This window comes from Suncus etruscus, chromosome 4 (genome assembly GCF_024139225.1).
Source record: "Suncus etruscus isolate mSunEtr1 chromosome 4, mSunEtr1.pri.cur, whole genome shotgun sequence".
NCBI lineage: Eukaryota > Metazoa > Chordata > Mammalia > Eulipotyphla > Soricidae > Suncus > Suncus etruscus.
In genome coordinates this window covers 5639029-5654314 of record NC_064851.1, presented here as the reverse complement: position 1 = coordinate 5654314, position 15286 = coordinate 5639029, and the positions used below count along the sequence as shown (strand labels likewise).

Below are 15286 nucleotides of genomic sequence, written 5' to 3'. Positions count from 1 at the left end.
AAAGCAAACGCCCTACTGCTGTGCTATCTCTCAGGCTCTAAATGTGCATTCTTGAGCCCACTGGCAAGGGAGTTCCTGGTCCCCCTTGGGCCCCTTGAGTCCCATGTGCAGCACCCAAAGATCTGCCTACCTTCTCCCTCTCCTGTGCTCTTTTTCACTTGGCTTCTGGGCTGACCACTGACCTGCCACCTTCCAGGCCTCCTTCCCCTTCAGCAGTACTCATGGGCCCCCAGGACCCTTACAGCTAGTCTGGGTGACAATCCAGGAGTGGCCACAGTAGCAGAGAGGCTCCCTCATGCTAGCCTGAGTTCCAGGTCCTCAGCCTGGTCACCATACCCCGAGAGTCTTATTTCTGTCCCAGTGGCTTCACAGATGGTCCCACTGTAGCTCAGGCCTGCCTGCCTGCCCGTGTCTGCCCCTTGAAATGCCAGACCTTCGGGGCCGGAGAGATAGCATGGAGGTAAGTCATTTGGCCTTTCATGCAGAAGGTCATCGGTTCGAATCCCGGCGTCCCATATGGTCCCCCGTGCTTTGCCAGGAGCAATTTCTGAGCATGGAGCCAGGAGTAACCCCTGAGCACAGCCGGGTGAGACCCAAAAAACCAAAAAAAAAAAAAAAAAGAAATGCCAGACCTTCACCTCCTCCTCCTCTGAGAGCCACAAAACCTTCAACCTTCACTTAGGGCTCGAAAGAAAGCTTAACAGGCACCTCAAGGGTCCTTCTCTCCTGCGCACCCCACACACGTGCCTGCCTGCAACCTCCCACACAGGCACTGGCCAGGCGAGTGACCTGGGCCATCTGTTAAGCCACGCAGCACTTCCGTTAGGGATGCACCCTGTATCCTCCTCAGAAGAGATTTCTGTCTTTTGGGGGTTGTTTTTGTCATACCTGGAGGTGTTCTTTGGCTCTATGCTCAAGGGTTACTCCTGGCTCTGTGCTCAGGGGTTTCTCCTAGAAATGCTCAAGGGACCACATGGGATGCTGGGAATCTAACCCAGGTCAGTCGTGTGCAAAGCTATCACTATGGTCACTCTGACCCCAAGATTTCTATGTCTTAAGCACCAGAAACCCAGCTGGGAGACGTCACTGTGCCCACCCTAGTGCCTCCATGCCGTCCTATCCCGCTGGCACTCAGGAGGTAGGTAAGAAACCAGCCTCTGGTGCTGGAGCAAAGCACAGCAGTTTCGGATGTTTGCCTTGCACACAACAGACCCAGGTTCAGTCCCCATATGTCCCCAGAGCCTGCCAGGAGTAATTCTGAGTGCAGAGTCAGGAGGAACCCCTGTGCACCACTGGGGTGTGGCTCAAAGAAACAATAAAACAAACAAAAAAAGAAACCAGCCTCTGATGTCAAGCATGGACCAGGGGACTGGACCATCCAGCTAAAACACAGGTTCCAACTAAAGGAGCTACAAGAAACCCCAACTACAGCCCACCCTGGGGCTCAGGCCCCAGAGTAACAAACCAGATCCCCTGAGAAGCTCCGAGCTTCTCATTCCTGGGACCTTCAGTCACCTGCTACAGAGGTACAGGGATAGAGGGCCAGGGAAGGAGGGAGGCACCCAAGCAGAGACAGCACCCTGTGGGGGACCAAAAGCCCCCCCTCTGTGGTCACTGGGGGCTCCAGATTCCAGCTCCAGCATCCTGGTTGGATGCTCTGAGCACCACCAGTGATTTCCCAGTACAGAGCCAGGGGTCAGCCCTGAGCACAGTTGGGTGTGGCCCCCAAACAAAACAAAAACCAAGACCTACTTTGCTCTCTGGGGTCAGGGGCAGCTGTTTGGTTCAGTGGAACTCTCCAGCAGGGATGAGCTGCCCGCCCCCAGCATCCCCACTTCCAGCGGCCTCCTCCTCCCCCTCTGCTGGGCATGTGCTGACCATACGCTGACCTGCTCGAGGCCACTGTGTACATGTCCTACATTTCTTTTTGTTTTGTTTTTATTTTGGGGCCACACCCTGCCTTACTCAGAGCTCACTCCTGGCTCTGCACTCAGAGATCTCACTCCTGGCGGGGTTCAGGGACCCTGTGGCATGCTGTGGATGGAAGCCTGGGTTGAACTGCGTGCAAGGCAAGTGTCCTACTGCTGTAGCCCCATTTTATACATTTTTGGGGGGGGGGCAAAACCAGCATTGCTCAGGGATTACTCCCCTCTGAGTTCTGTTTTTTGTCTGTTTGTTTGTTTTTGGGTCACACCCAGCAGCGCTCAGGGTTTCCTCCTGGCTCTACGCTCAGAAATCGCTCCTGGCAGATTCAGGGAAACCTACCGGATGCTGGGATTTGAACCACCGTCCTTCTGCATGCAATCTCCTATCTCCATGCTATCTCTCCAGCCCCTACTCCGGGTTCTGCGCTCAGGGTGCTATCCCTATGGGGACGCCGGGGATTGAACTAGAATCTGCCTTAACCACTTGGGACACTCTCTCTCACTCTGACCCCAGCCATGTCATCCATCCACTTCTGATCTCTCCCACACAGCAAGGACACGCAGCAAGACCCGGAGCTCATTGTGACTCGGAATGGGGGCCAGTCCATATGTCCCCCTGTCACCAGGGCCTGTCACATCTCTTAGAAGGGGAACTGTAAGGGGGGAACCTCAAAGCTGGTCTCGTCGTCCAGGCCCTAGGTTTTGAAGTCAGCTGGCACCAGGAGGGCCCAAGCTGGCCCCTACCCTGACCCTCCCTCCCCCTATGCCCAGGGCCCCTGACTCAGTGCCCCCCACCCCCTCATGCGCCCTGACAGCCAAGGGGGCAGGCTGGATGACGACAGGAAGGCCCAGCAGGGAGGCGGCAGGATGTGCGGGAGGCCGAGGAAGTCCCGGAGCAGCGGCCAGGTCAGTGCACACTGGGCCAGGAGCCCCAGCACCACCCCAGGACTCCACACCAGGTGCCCGCTGGCTGCTGGCTGGCTCGGGGCAAGGTCTGGGCGCTCGCCTGGGCGCATGCGCGCACACCCAGGGGCCCCGGCCGCGCCCCCCGCCCCACCCCCACCGCACCCCAACAACAGCCAAGAGCGTCCAGGGCCCCCCAAAGCCAAGGCAGCCCAGCTCCAGCTCCTTCCCTGGACGGGATAGTCACCGACACCCCAAAACCAGGCCCGGAGAGCTCTCAACTCCCTCACTGACACTTTTGGGGTGCCCTGGGGCGGCTCCCCAAATGGGTTTCGCTCCAGATCCTGCCTTTCAAAGCCATCGGAGGAAACGGGGGTGCAGATCTCGGCCCCTGCGGGGTCCCCCAGTCTTGAGGTGGGCCCCACGCGATGAGCTCCAGCATGGGGGGCCAAAGGCAAGCCCCCCAAAAACGACTCGACGGCTCGCCCCACCCTCGGACGCCCCTGCCCTGGAGTTCGAGGACAGAGGGGGGACCCCGGATTGGTCCCTTTCTCACCCACCACCCTCCAAGGGTGTCTTGCAACCGGGCCTCGGACCCGGGCCAGGTCCCCCCCAACCATCGGCTCTGCCCTGTGGGGACCCCGACAGTCCCAGGCAGTTTTGGGGGCCAGGCAGATGGGCTAGAGAGGCGCTGAGATGGGATCACCCCGAATTTCCCCAGTGGCGGGTCTTGCAAACATGGAGGGACCCCCATGGGGAAGTTGGGGGGCATCTCACCGGGGGGGAGCGCTCCCCAAAGGCCCCCCAAAGAGGAGCTGGAGGTTTTGGGGAGGGAAAGGGAGGCCGATCGTCCCCTTGGGGTCCCCTCTAGTGTCTCCCCAAATTGCGGGGCCCTGGAAGAGGGGGACGCCCGTCTCCACTGAAGAGAGGGACACTCACCGTCATGGCTGCGCCCCGGGGTGTCGGGCAGGACCGTCGGGCCGGGCTCAGCGGCGCGGGGATCCCGCCGCCGCCGCCGCCTCCGCCGCCAAAGTCGCTGCCGCCGCTCCGGCCCTTCCCTTCCCTTCCCCGGCGCTGCCCCGGCCCCTTCCATCCGCCCATAAAACTTTTTTTTTTTTTCAAACTTCCTGGGAGGACCCCGGCGGGCCAATGGGCGGCGAGGACGCCGAGGCGAACGGTCACGTGGGCCGCGCACCGGCCAATAGGAGCGCGAGCCCAGCCGAGGGGCGTGGCCTACCCGAAGCCGGGGCGGGGCCTGGCAGTGCAGTGGGCGTGGTCTGTCCTAAACTGGCGGGCGCGCGCAGGGAGCAGGAAGGGCCCCGCGTGCAGGTGACTCGCCCGGGCCACCCCGAGGCGGAGCCTCCGTTGCAGCGGCGGGGACAGCTGGGTGTGGTGCCCTGTCGTCGCCCGGGCGTCCGCTGCCCGCCCCAACACGGGTTCTGCTCATCGCCGAGCCTTCCCTCACTTCTAAAACTCTCCCCCACATACCGATCTTTCCAAAATCACCCCAAAAACCGACGGAGGAGCCTCCCTGGCTAACGGACAAGGTCCCTCAGAGGCGAGATTTTTTGCACCAAATAAATTTTGCATTGCTAAATCGCGTTTTGCATTGGCTACATTGCATTTGGCACATGCAAAATTGCATTTTTGGGCACTTGCTAAATTGCATTTGGGGACACTTGCTAGATTGCATTTTGGGGCACTTGCTACATTGCATTTTGGGGTACTTGCTAAATTGCATTTGTTGGCATTTGCTAAATGGCATTTGGCACATATCCTTTCCTCACGCAGGTATTTTTTTTCCCCCACCAGAGATAGTCCCTTGGGTGTGGCATGGCTGTGTACTTATGCAGCCCTGGGTATCAATCTACTCTCTACCCTTTAGCTACTCCAGGCTACCCAATTCCACTTTTCAGACACTCCCCGAGCCCCTAAAAGCAATTCTAAGAGGCCTTCAGTCCGCAGATGTTCCCCTCCAGGAAGGAGGGAGTGACTCAAAGTGGCATCAGGATATACAGCTTTGTGCTACTTAAGGCCGGGCAATTAGCCTTCTCAGTACTTCGATTTCACCTCCGGTCAGGGCAGAGGAGGTTAAGGACTCCAGAGTGAGCTGCAAGAATTAGGTGTTAAGGGCCTGGAGCCCTAGTCTGGGCGGCTAGGGTTCTCGCTGACCTGGTGACCTGGTTTGATCTCTGGCATCCCATAAAGGTTCACTAAGCAAGCCAGCAGTGATGCCTAAGCACAGAGTCAAGAGTAAACCCCTAAGCACCGCCAGGCATGGCCCCAAAACAGAAGTAGCTGTTAAATAGTTAATTGAAAAGAATTGGGTGTTAAAAGGGATAAAACTCACAGCCCAAATCAACTCTCTAAGTATTGGAGCCTGGGAATGATTTCCATTTCAGTTAATCTGCAGTTGAGGATTCAATTGGGGGGTGGGGGGGAACAACCAGAGTGATAGCACAGTGGTAGGGCATTTGCCTTACACGAGGCCAATCCAGGACAGACCCGGGTTCGATTCCCGGCGGCATTTCCAGCATCCCCGAGCCTGCCAGGAGAGATTTCTGAGCACGGAGCCAGGAGTAACCCCTGAACAGTGCTGGGTGTGGCCCAAAAACCAAAAAAAAAAAAAAATTACATTTGGGGGTGTCTGATTGATAAGTGCAGTGGGTATGGCTCTTGCCCTGCAAGTCAAACCCCGACGGGGGTTCAATCTTCACCTCATATGGTCCCCCATGCCTGCCAGGAATGATTCCTGAACCAGGCAGAACCAGGAGTTAACTCCTGAGCATCGCTGGGTGTAACCAAAAAAAATTACATTTTGAGTTATAAGACAGCAGGAAGGGTGTTTGCTTTGCAATTGCCCAATCTGAAATCAGTTCCCAGCATCCCAAAAGGTTCCCCAACCATCACTAGGAGGAATTCCTGAGCTCAGAGTCAGAAGTTAAGTCCTGAGTATGGTCGGGTGTAACCCCAGAACAAACAAAACTACTGTTGGATTAGGAAAGAAGGACAGTGGGTGGGCCCTTTCTTTGTATATGGCTGCCCCAGATTTGATCCCTTGTTATTTATACAGTCCCCCGAGCCCTGCCACGAGTGACCTGGAGCTCTGCCCTCCCCGCAAAAAATTATTTTGAGACCAGGGAGAAGGTCTAAAAGGCTGGAACACATGAGCCCCCATCTAGCTAGATTCCACACCCAAAGCAGCACCACATTCTGGAGTTCACTCATTCCACCCAGATGCCCAGAGTATCCCCATGAATCCCCCTCCTCACTGTTCCTACAAGAATTAAAGCAACTACATTTCACAGGTAAGGAGATGGAGGCCAAGGCTTCGGAGCTCTCTCCCACCCGGCCCCTCTCTGCCTTCCTCCCTGAGCTAAAGTTGCCAAGGAGAAGTCCTTCTAGACTCCACTGTCTGGCTCCCCCCCACACTCCCACCCTGCCTCAGGTCTCTGCTCAGACGGTGAATCCTAGGAAATTCTCCAGTGGGCTTTGCTGCTATTTTCCCGGGACTGTTCCCTTGACCTCAGGACCAGCTGGCACTCCTGCTTGGAGCAATTCTGCCCCAGAGCAGGATCTGCTGGGCATTTGGTGGCAGGCGGGCAGTGCCCAAGGGAATCCTGGGCCTTGGCAATGCTGTCCTGGGTGGCCATGCCTTCACTCTGACACATGTCCTCGGGAATTCCCCAGAGTAGCCAGGTCACAGGGTCACAAGTTGTCCTCTGCCCTGTCTGAACTAATTTATTTCCTGTCCTTTTGATCACCCCTCTCTCTCACTCTCTCTAGCTCTCTCCCCTCTCTCTTGTTCTCCCCCCTCTCCCATTCCCTCTCAACATTTTCTTAGAAAATTAATTTCTCCTCATTCTTCAAATCTCTCTCCCAAAGCAGATCAATTCTTCTTCTTCTTCTTCTTCTTTTTTTTTTTTTGGTCATACCCGGTGGCGGCGCTCAACTCCTGGCTTTATGCTCAGAAATCACTCCTGGCAGGCCCGGGGAACCACATGGGATGCTGAGGATTGAACCTAGGCCTATCCTGGGTCGGCCGCATGCAAGGCAAACACCCTACTCCTGTGCTATTTATTACTCCAGCCTCAGCAGCTCAATTCTTTGGGGTTTTTTTTAGTGTTTGTTTGTTTTTCTTTTTGGTTTTTGGGTCACACCCGGCAGCGCTCATGGGTTACTCCTGGCTCTACGCTCAGAAATCCCCCCTGGCAGGCACAGGGGACCATATGGGATGCCAAGATTCAAACCACCGGGGCCGGGCGGGTGGCGCTAGAGGTAAGGTGCCTGCCTTGCCTGCGCTAGCCTTGGACGGACCGCGGTTCGATCCCCCGGTGTCCCATATGGTCCCCCAAGCCAGGAGCGACTTCTGAGCGCATAGCCAGGAGTAACCCCTGAGCGTCACCAGGTGTGGCCCAAAAACCAAAAAAAAAAAAAAACAAAAAAAAAAAAAAAAAAAAAAACAAGATTCAAACCACCGTCCTTCTGCATGGAAGGCAAACGCCTTACCTCTATGCTATCTCTCCGGCCCCAGCAGCTCAATTCCTGAAGCAAGATCTTCCTGCTTCTGTCCCTACAGTATTATATGTCAGTGTCCTCCACATTGATGTTATTACACCCATGTTTTAGTAGTCACATATCACGGTGACGCTATGACACCATGTTCTGGTAGGTTACATGTCAGTGTTCACCAAACTGATTCCCGCAAAGAGATGGGCTCGTTTGGAGTTTGATTTTAGGATATGTGTGATTTGGGGAAAGGATTCTGTGCTCAGGAATCACTCCTGGTGGTGCGAAGGGGACAGGATGTGGTGCTGAGGATTAAACAAGGGTTGCCGTGTGCAAAGCAAATGTCTTAACCCCTAGTCTGTCTCTCTGGTCACCCTGCACTCAGAAATCACTCCCAGCAGGCCTGGGGGACCATATAGGATGCCGGGATTCGAACCACTGTCAGTCCTGGATCAGCTGCATACAAGGCAAACGCCCTACTGCTGTGCTAGCTCTCTGGCCCCTCCACTACACTTTCTTTCTTTTTCTTTTTTTGTTTGTTTGTTTGTTTGTTTTTCGGGCCGCAGCCGTTTGATGCTTAGGAGTTACTCCTGGCTAAGCACTCAGAAATTGCTCCTGGCTTGGGGGGACCATATAGGATGCCGGGGATTGAACCGCAGTCCTTCCTTGGCTAGCGCTTGCAAGGCAGACACCTTACCTCTAGCGCCACCTCACCGGGGGCCCCCCCCCTTTTTTTTGTTTTTGGATCACACCCGGCAGTGCTCAGGGGTTACTCCTGGCTCTATGCTCAGAAATCCCTCTTCGCTTGGGGGACCATATGGGATGCCGGGATTCGAACCAATGACCTTCTGCATGGAAGGCAAATGCCTTACCTCCTTGCTATCTCTCCGGTCACCCACTGCACTTTCTTTTTTTTTTTTTTTTTTTTTTTTTGGTTTTTGGACCACACCCAGCGGTGCTCAGGGGTTACTCCTGGCTGTCTGCTCAGAAATAGCTCCTGGCAGGCACGGGGGACCATATGGGACACCGGGATTCGAACCAACCACCTTAGGTCCTGGATCGGCTGCTTGCAAGGCAAACACCGCTGTGCTATCTCTCCGGGCCCGACCTTTAGTAATTCTGATAAGGTTGATTCCTGCCCGTAACCCCATCCAGATAACCGCAGATGTTTGCCAAATCACCCTTGTGCTTTCGTCTGTCTCCAAGAGCAGTAGAGCGGAAATTCCCAAGTGGACAGAGAAAATTCAATTGTCTAGATGTGGCCTGTCCCTGCCACGTCCACACAACCCCAGAAAAGGCCATCATTTCCCACCTAACACATACAGGCCACCACCGAGTCTTGGTGACCTCGCTAGAGCCATTCTCTGTCTAGGACAGAGAAGCGAATTGCAAATCGGCACCACCCTAGCCTGGCTGTGCCCCTGAAAGCCAAGCAAGCTTGGGCAACTTCACCGCCTTCTCTGATCCTCAGTCCCTGCATTCATAAAATGGGCACACGATCTCTTCTGTTCCCAACAGAGTGGAGGAGAGAAGGTGGATGGAGAGAAGAGACCCCAGGAAGCAGTTGAAGGTGCCAGGAGTTGGCCGGATCTCTCATTCAACCCCTCACCACCATGTCCCCACAAGAAAGGGGGCCTCCATCAGGCCCCACCAACCCAGAGACTGAGTGTTCACAGCCCTGTCTAGCTGGGCCCTTACATAAAGCTAGATGTTGACGAAACTGGGTGAGGCCCACTTGTCAACCGCTGAGCCCCAAGCAGGCCTTTCTTTCTGTGGCCCCTTTCCCCGAGACAAGACTGCTCCTCAGGGCAAAGCACCCCACTCCCAGAAATTGGAAAATCCCAAAGGTACTGTCCTGGGGCGACCCCACCCACCCACCCATCAGAGGATGACCTCTGTCCCATTTCCCCATTTCTTCTTAGAGGGGACCCAAAGCCCCTCACTTGGCCCCATTCTCTCTTCTTAAACTAAGGTCGACCTCCCCCAGTTCCCTTCGGCCCCTCCCCCTCCAGCCTACCCTTTGCCAATTGAGGACCCCCAGAGATAACAGGAACGGATTGAACAGCGTGAGGCGGTCCCCGGGCATCCGCCAAGAGGTCACCAGTCGGCCCTGGAGTGGGCTTCCCGCCTTGCCCGCGGCTGGCCTCTTGTCTGCCTGTCAAACAGGGTCCAGGTTGGTCCCCAGGTTCCCTTGCTGGGACAGGGGTTTCCTAACTTCACCCCCTCTCTCCTCTCTCTAAGGATCAGAGCTACCAAAACAAAGCACAAGCAGAGTCTTTCCTGCTGTGGGGGGCCGGTAGCCTCACCTTTGAAATCATTTTGCAGGACCCGAGTGATAGTAGAGCAGATGGGGTGCTTGCCTTGAACACTGCTCACCTGGGTCCAACCCTCCATACCACCTGAGCCCCACCAGGAATAACCTCTGAGCACAGCTGGATGCAGCCCCAAACCGAAAACCTAACCTAAAATCAACATGAAATAAAAAGCTCTGGGCCTCTCCTCCCTGTGGCAACAAGTATCTGAGCCAAGGGTCACACGGTGACCCTCCAGTCCCGAGTCACCCATTGGCCAATTCTGGAAAGGCCCGAGTCCAAGATGTCCAGGACCTCCCTTGGCAGAACCCCCAAATGTGTCCCCTGAGGCTTGTGGAAACCAAGTAGAGGCTACAGAGCAGGTTTCTGGAAGGGGGGAATAGAAGGAGCCCCAATTTGCCAGAGCAGGACATGAGTCTCAAATCAAGGGGGGCTTTAGAGGGATGTCTGCACCCCTTCTGCCTGCATACCCCCTCCTTGGCCTGTCACTGGGCCCTGAGCTTTGGATTAAGGCATCAGTCCAAACGGACATACATGCTTTAAGACCATTGTCAGTTCCTGTAGTGAATGAATGAATGCATATATGAGGGAATGAATGAATAAGCACGTGAATGAATGTGAGTGACTATGAATGAATGCGTGAATGAATAAATGAATGTGTGGTTGAGTGGATGTGTGAGTGGGTGAATAAGTAAATGAATGCGTGAATGAGTGAATAAATGTGTGAATAAATGAATGAATGCTTGAGTGAGTGAATGAGCCAGCCATCAATCCTGTACAGTCAGTTGCCCGGGGTGTGAGAACTAAGCTGTAAGGTGCCGGGGATCAAACTTGGGTCGGCTGGCATCCAAGAGAAGTGCCTGAACCTCTGTACTATCTCCCCGACCTGGGCTGAGAGGTTTTTCTGCGGGACGTACCAATTTTGAAACGTCCCTAGGGAACCCTTGAACCCCTAAAATGGCAGTTCCTCTTTGTTCACAACACTCTCGGCCCAGGAAGTGTGAAGAAATCACCCAGAAAGAGGAAGGGCAGCATCTTGGGAGCATTCTGGGAGCTCCAAGGGCCCACGTCTGCCCTGCCTGGGGAGAGGAACCGGCAGACCCGGGGCTAACAGCGCCGGAACCGGAACTGCAGAGCTGGGCAGCCTGAATCCAGCCACTGGTTGGCTGCTCAAAGACCCGCCTGACCCCTTTGTGAGGGATTGGGGAGAGCACCCCAACTCAGCCAGGAGTTGGGGCCCCCATAGTCTGGCACACCTGACTTGGAAAGGTCCCCGATGTGCGCACAGGATTGGGGGTCACAACAGGACAACAGCTAAGAAAGACACCCCCACACACACTGCCCCCAGCTCTCAGCGCTGACCTCACCTCCCCAGAGGCTGCGGGTGATGAGAAACAGGCCTTTTGGCAGGTTGAGGGGGGCGGGGTGCACCAGGCACTGCAGCTGCAGCTGACCTAGGCCAGGGCCCCCCACCCTCCTCACTGTCTCCAGCCCTGGCTCTTGGGGACCCTCCAAGCCCCTTCCACCCTCTTTGCTAGTTCCTAGGATCCCTCCCGACCCCCCTTTCCTCCTGATCTGGACAGTTCTGAGAACCATTGGGGGCCCTGCCTCCAAACCCACAGAAGAAAAGGCCTGGAAACACAGGGGCCTTAATCAGGGTCACTGAGCCAGCAAGAGCCCTGAGTTTCTGGCTTGGGGTCACCCAGACCCCCCTTTCCCAAGCTCCCCCCATCCCAAGGTGGCTCTGTTCTAGCACCCCACCCTCCCTGTATGTATGTCCGTCTCAGCAGAGGCCTCAATGGGCCCGAGACAGAGCTAGCCTTGATCTGGCGGACACCCGGAGTTCTCCAAACTCTGTCCACTCCCCTCTGTGCCCGCCCAAGTCCCAGCTACCGAGTCAGCCTGTTTCTGCTCCGGCGAGTCCGGGCCTCGGCTGGGTTCTGGCTCCTCCTCCGGCTCCTCAGAGTGCAACTGGAGACAAGAAATAACGGGGCTTAGCCCAGCTCATTCCGAGGACCCCGCTCTCAGCCCTGTGCTCAGTTCCTGACATTTGTCCCCTGACCACCCAGGGCTGCTTGTCTTCTCAGTCCCCACAACCCCATTATAGGGGCCACGACTCACCAAAACCCATATTCCATCTACCAGCCCAGCCCTGCTCACTGTCTGCTCCTCCATCTGTCCGGCATCCTCCTGACTCCATGCTAGTCAGTCCTAGTCAGTTGGTGCCTGTTCCTGGGGCCAACACCACCCCCCCTCATCTCATGTCGCCCCATCCACCCTCTAGCATGTTCATTGTCCCTATTCCTGAAGCACTACCTGTTGCTCTCTTCTCCCCACAGCCCCACATACCCGAAATCACCATCCACCATGGAAGTGCCTAGGAGGTAACTGTGTGCCTCTTGTGGGGGTACCCTGGGGTGGGGTGGGTGTTCAGGAAAGGCTTCTTTCTAACTGCTCAGCCCCCCTGTGCCCAACTCCCCTATGATCTGCCCTCCACATTCCCCCGCACCCTGGCCTCTGATCTGAGATGGAAGGGGCTCCTGCTTCTAGGCCCTCCAGCAAATAACTATTCTGGAAAGCACTGAAGCACTGGAGTCTGGGTACCCCCGGGGACTGTGCCTCTGTCTCAGGTGGGAGAGGGACTGTGGCAAGCACCACTCATATGCCAGCCACAGATCTTTCCCTCAGGAAACCTCTGCCCTTCTCCCTACCCAGCCCACCCCATCAGCCAAGCCTTGTGGAAGCTAGAGATGGAAGTTAGGCCCAGTTGGACTGGGAAGAAATTAGGTAGTGGTAGCATTGGGGTACAGGTCTTGAGGGTGGGGCCTTGGTAGTTAGGGACAGGGCCACAATCCCTAGCAGCTCTGAAGCATCAAAATTCGGGTGTCTAGGGACCGAAGAGCTAGCATGGAGGTAAGGCGTTTGCCTTGCATGCAGAAGGACGGTGGTTTGAATCCGGCATCCCATATGGTCCTCAGAGCCTGCCTGGTGTGATTTCTGAGCGTAGAGCCAGGAGTAACCCCTGAGTGCTGCCGGGTATGACCCCAAAACAAAACAAAAACAAAGTTCAGGTGTTTGGGGGCAAGTGAGGGCAGTTTGGGGGAGAAGGCCCTGGCCAGAGTGGCTTGAGACCTCAGGGGAACCTGCTCAGAGCAGGCCTGGCTGTGCCCAGACACTGGCTGTGTGATCTGGGGCAAGTGTCTTAACCTCTCTGAGCTGTCAAATCAGCAGCTCCTTTTTCATTTTTGATGGAAAATCAAGGGAAACACCCATCGGGTCTGGCTCAGGGTCCTCAGTGTCCCCTTCAGGGTCGGGGTGAGGAGCGGGGCTGGTTCTGAGGGTCACGCAGGAGGTGAGGGCCAGCAGCCCCATGGAATGAGGAGGACTTACCTTCCCTTCTGGCAAGCGGGGCCCCCCAACAGGGCTCCCAGGTGTTTCCTCCAGGCCAGCAGGAACTGGGGCGTCGGCTCCACCGGTGCTCACTTGGGTGTTTGGCCACTGGGTGGAGGTGCTGGCAGGGCCAGGCCCGAGGCCGGGGCTCTGGAGCCGCTGGGCTGGACTGTGGCCATTGACCATGGTGGCCTCCACTCCACCTGCGGGCTGGCTGGGTGGCTCCTTCCCTGGAGAGTCAGGCCGGGGCTCCGGTTCCCTGCGGGCCAGCGGGGCCTGGAGTAGCTCCAGGAGACGGTCCCAGCACAGCCTGGGCAGACTGGGAGCACCCGGGGGCTCCCCGGCATGCGCCCCGAGGAGGCCCATCAGGTCCCTCCAGTCAAACTCGGGGTGCTTCTCGGGGGTGTGGGCCTGGTGTGGGCAGACTCCTCCGTCCCCTCTGTCTGCGGGGGTCTCTGCCTGCCGGGATTTTGACAAGCTTGCAGGATATCTGCTGGCGCTGTCTGGGGGTGTCCTGGGCCGGGGAGGCCCAAACAGCTCCTGCAGGCTGCCCCAGCCCCTCTGGGCCGGCCTTTGGGGATGGTCCCGGGGTCCATTCCGTGGGGCCCCCTCCCAGGCCTCTGAATGCTCTCTGTGGCAGGGGGGACCACCTAGTTGTCCCCAATTGCCCTCAGATTCCCTAGAGGGAACCCACCCTGCTCCCTCTGGGGCTCCGGCAGCCCCCTGGCCATGGTCCCCAAGTCCTTGCCAGCCCCCCAGGCTAGGGTCCTCCTCCTGGCTACTCCAGCTTCTCTCCAGACGTCTGTGAGTGTCCTGGCATCCTGGGGGGTGCTCCTGCCCCGGCCGCCCCCCCACAGGTTGTCTGGGGCCTGTTCGGTCCCTCTCCGGAAGTCTCGGGGTCCGCCGCTCCCTTTCGGGACTCCTGGGAGGAGGGTCCCTTCGGCTCAGGCGGGCAGGCTCTGCTGGCGGGGTCACCTGAGGGTGAGGCCAGGGGGTGGTAAGACCTCAGGGCCTCGACTGGGGGGCCCTGAGGAAGGTGAGAACTGGGAGGTGGCTGGTCCCTGCCCTCACTGCTGGACTGACTGGACTGAAGTAGGTTGGGGGGAACTCAGGGTGGGGACAGGGTGCTCAGTGGCCACATGTGTGAGGCGCTGGGCTTGCTCCCTAGCAAAGGATAAGGGCGAGACCTGGAGTCTGTGTGCAGATGCTCTTCCTGGGGCTCCCTATCTCCCAATGTCCCAGTCCACCCCCCAAACACACACTCTCACATACACACACTCTCACATACACACACACTGATCCTCATGTCCAGGGGACCTGGGTGGGGGGGGCTGCCATTTCTGCTACCAACATGCCATTGAACTTGGGGGGGGGGGGCTCAACCACAAAGGGTGTGTTCATCTTTTGGACTTTTGTGGACACACCTGGCAGTGCTCAAAGGTCACTCCCTGACTCTGTGCTCAGGAATCACTCCTGGCAGTGCTCTGGGGACCATATGGCATGCAGGGGATCCAACCCAAGTTGGCTGCATGCAAGGCAAATGCCCTTCCTGCTGTGCTATGGTTCCGGCCCTCTGAAAGTTTCTTTAAAAGATGGTTCAGGGGCCACTGCGATAGCAAGTTGTAGGACGTTTGCCTTGCAAGCGGCCAACATAGGACGGGCCCCGGTTTGAATCCCAGCATCCCAAATGGTCCCCCGAGCCTAACAAGAGCGACTTCTGAGTACAGAGCCAGGAGTAACCCCTGAATGCCAGTGGGTATGACTCAAAAACATAAAAAACAAACAAACAAACAAACAAAAAACAATGATGGTTCAGTCCCTCCCACCAAGAGGGGGTTCTAGAACTCAATTTCTGTCCCCAGAAACTTCACAGGAGAGCCGCTATTTCAACAGGGACGGGCTGCCTATCTGGTTCATTTTGGGGTCACTTCTGAGGATCTGGGGTGACCATCTGTGGCTGTGTGTGTGTGTGTGTGTGTGTGTGTGTGTGTGTGTGTCTGAGACCTGGGCCAGATGCGTGCAGAGAAAGCACCCCACCTGCTGAACCTTGGCCTGGCACTGGGGATGGGAGTCAGTGCGGAGTCCTCTGGGAGCAGGGAACCCCCGCAGACAGGCAGTGCTCACCTCCCTGCAGAGAGCAGGGCTGGACTGTCTCCGCTGAAGCTGGCTCTGAGTTGGGCCTGGCCGCCGTGAGTGCCCCTCCTCTCGGGCCTGGAAGGCCCCCGGCGCCTCGGACTTCCTACAGGC

The 15286-nt window shown here is 56.8% G+C and overlaps 1 protein-coding gene across 1 annotated transcript in view; it reads right to left on the bottom strand.

Moving 5' to 3' along the window:
* TRIOBP (TRIO and F-actin binding protein) overlaps nt 1-15286 on the bottom strand; it is a 67928-nt gene that overhangs the window by 19819 nt on the left and 32823 nt on the right. Inside the window, 6 exon segments of the mRNA XM_049772468.1 lie at nt 9355-9492; nt 11543-11620; nt 13040-13670; nt 13734-14014; nt 15077-15097; nt 15164-15278. Of these exon segments, the coding sequence (XP_049628425.1) occupies nt 9355-9492; nt 11543-11620; nt 13040-13670; nt 13734-14014; nt 15077-15097; nt 15164-15278 (1264 nt within the window).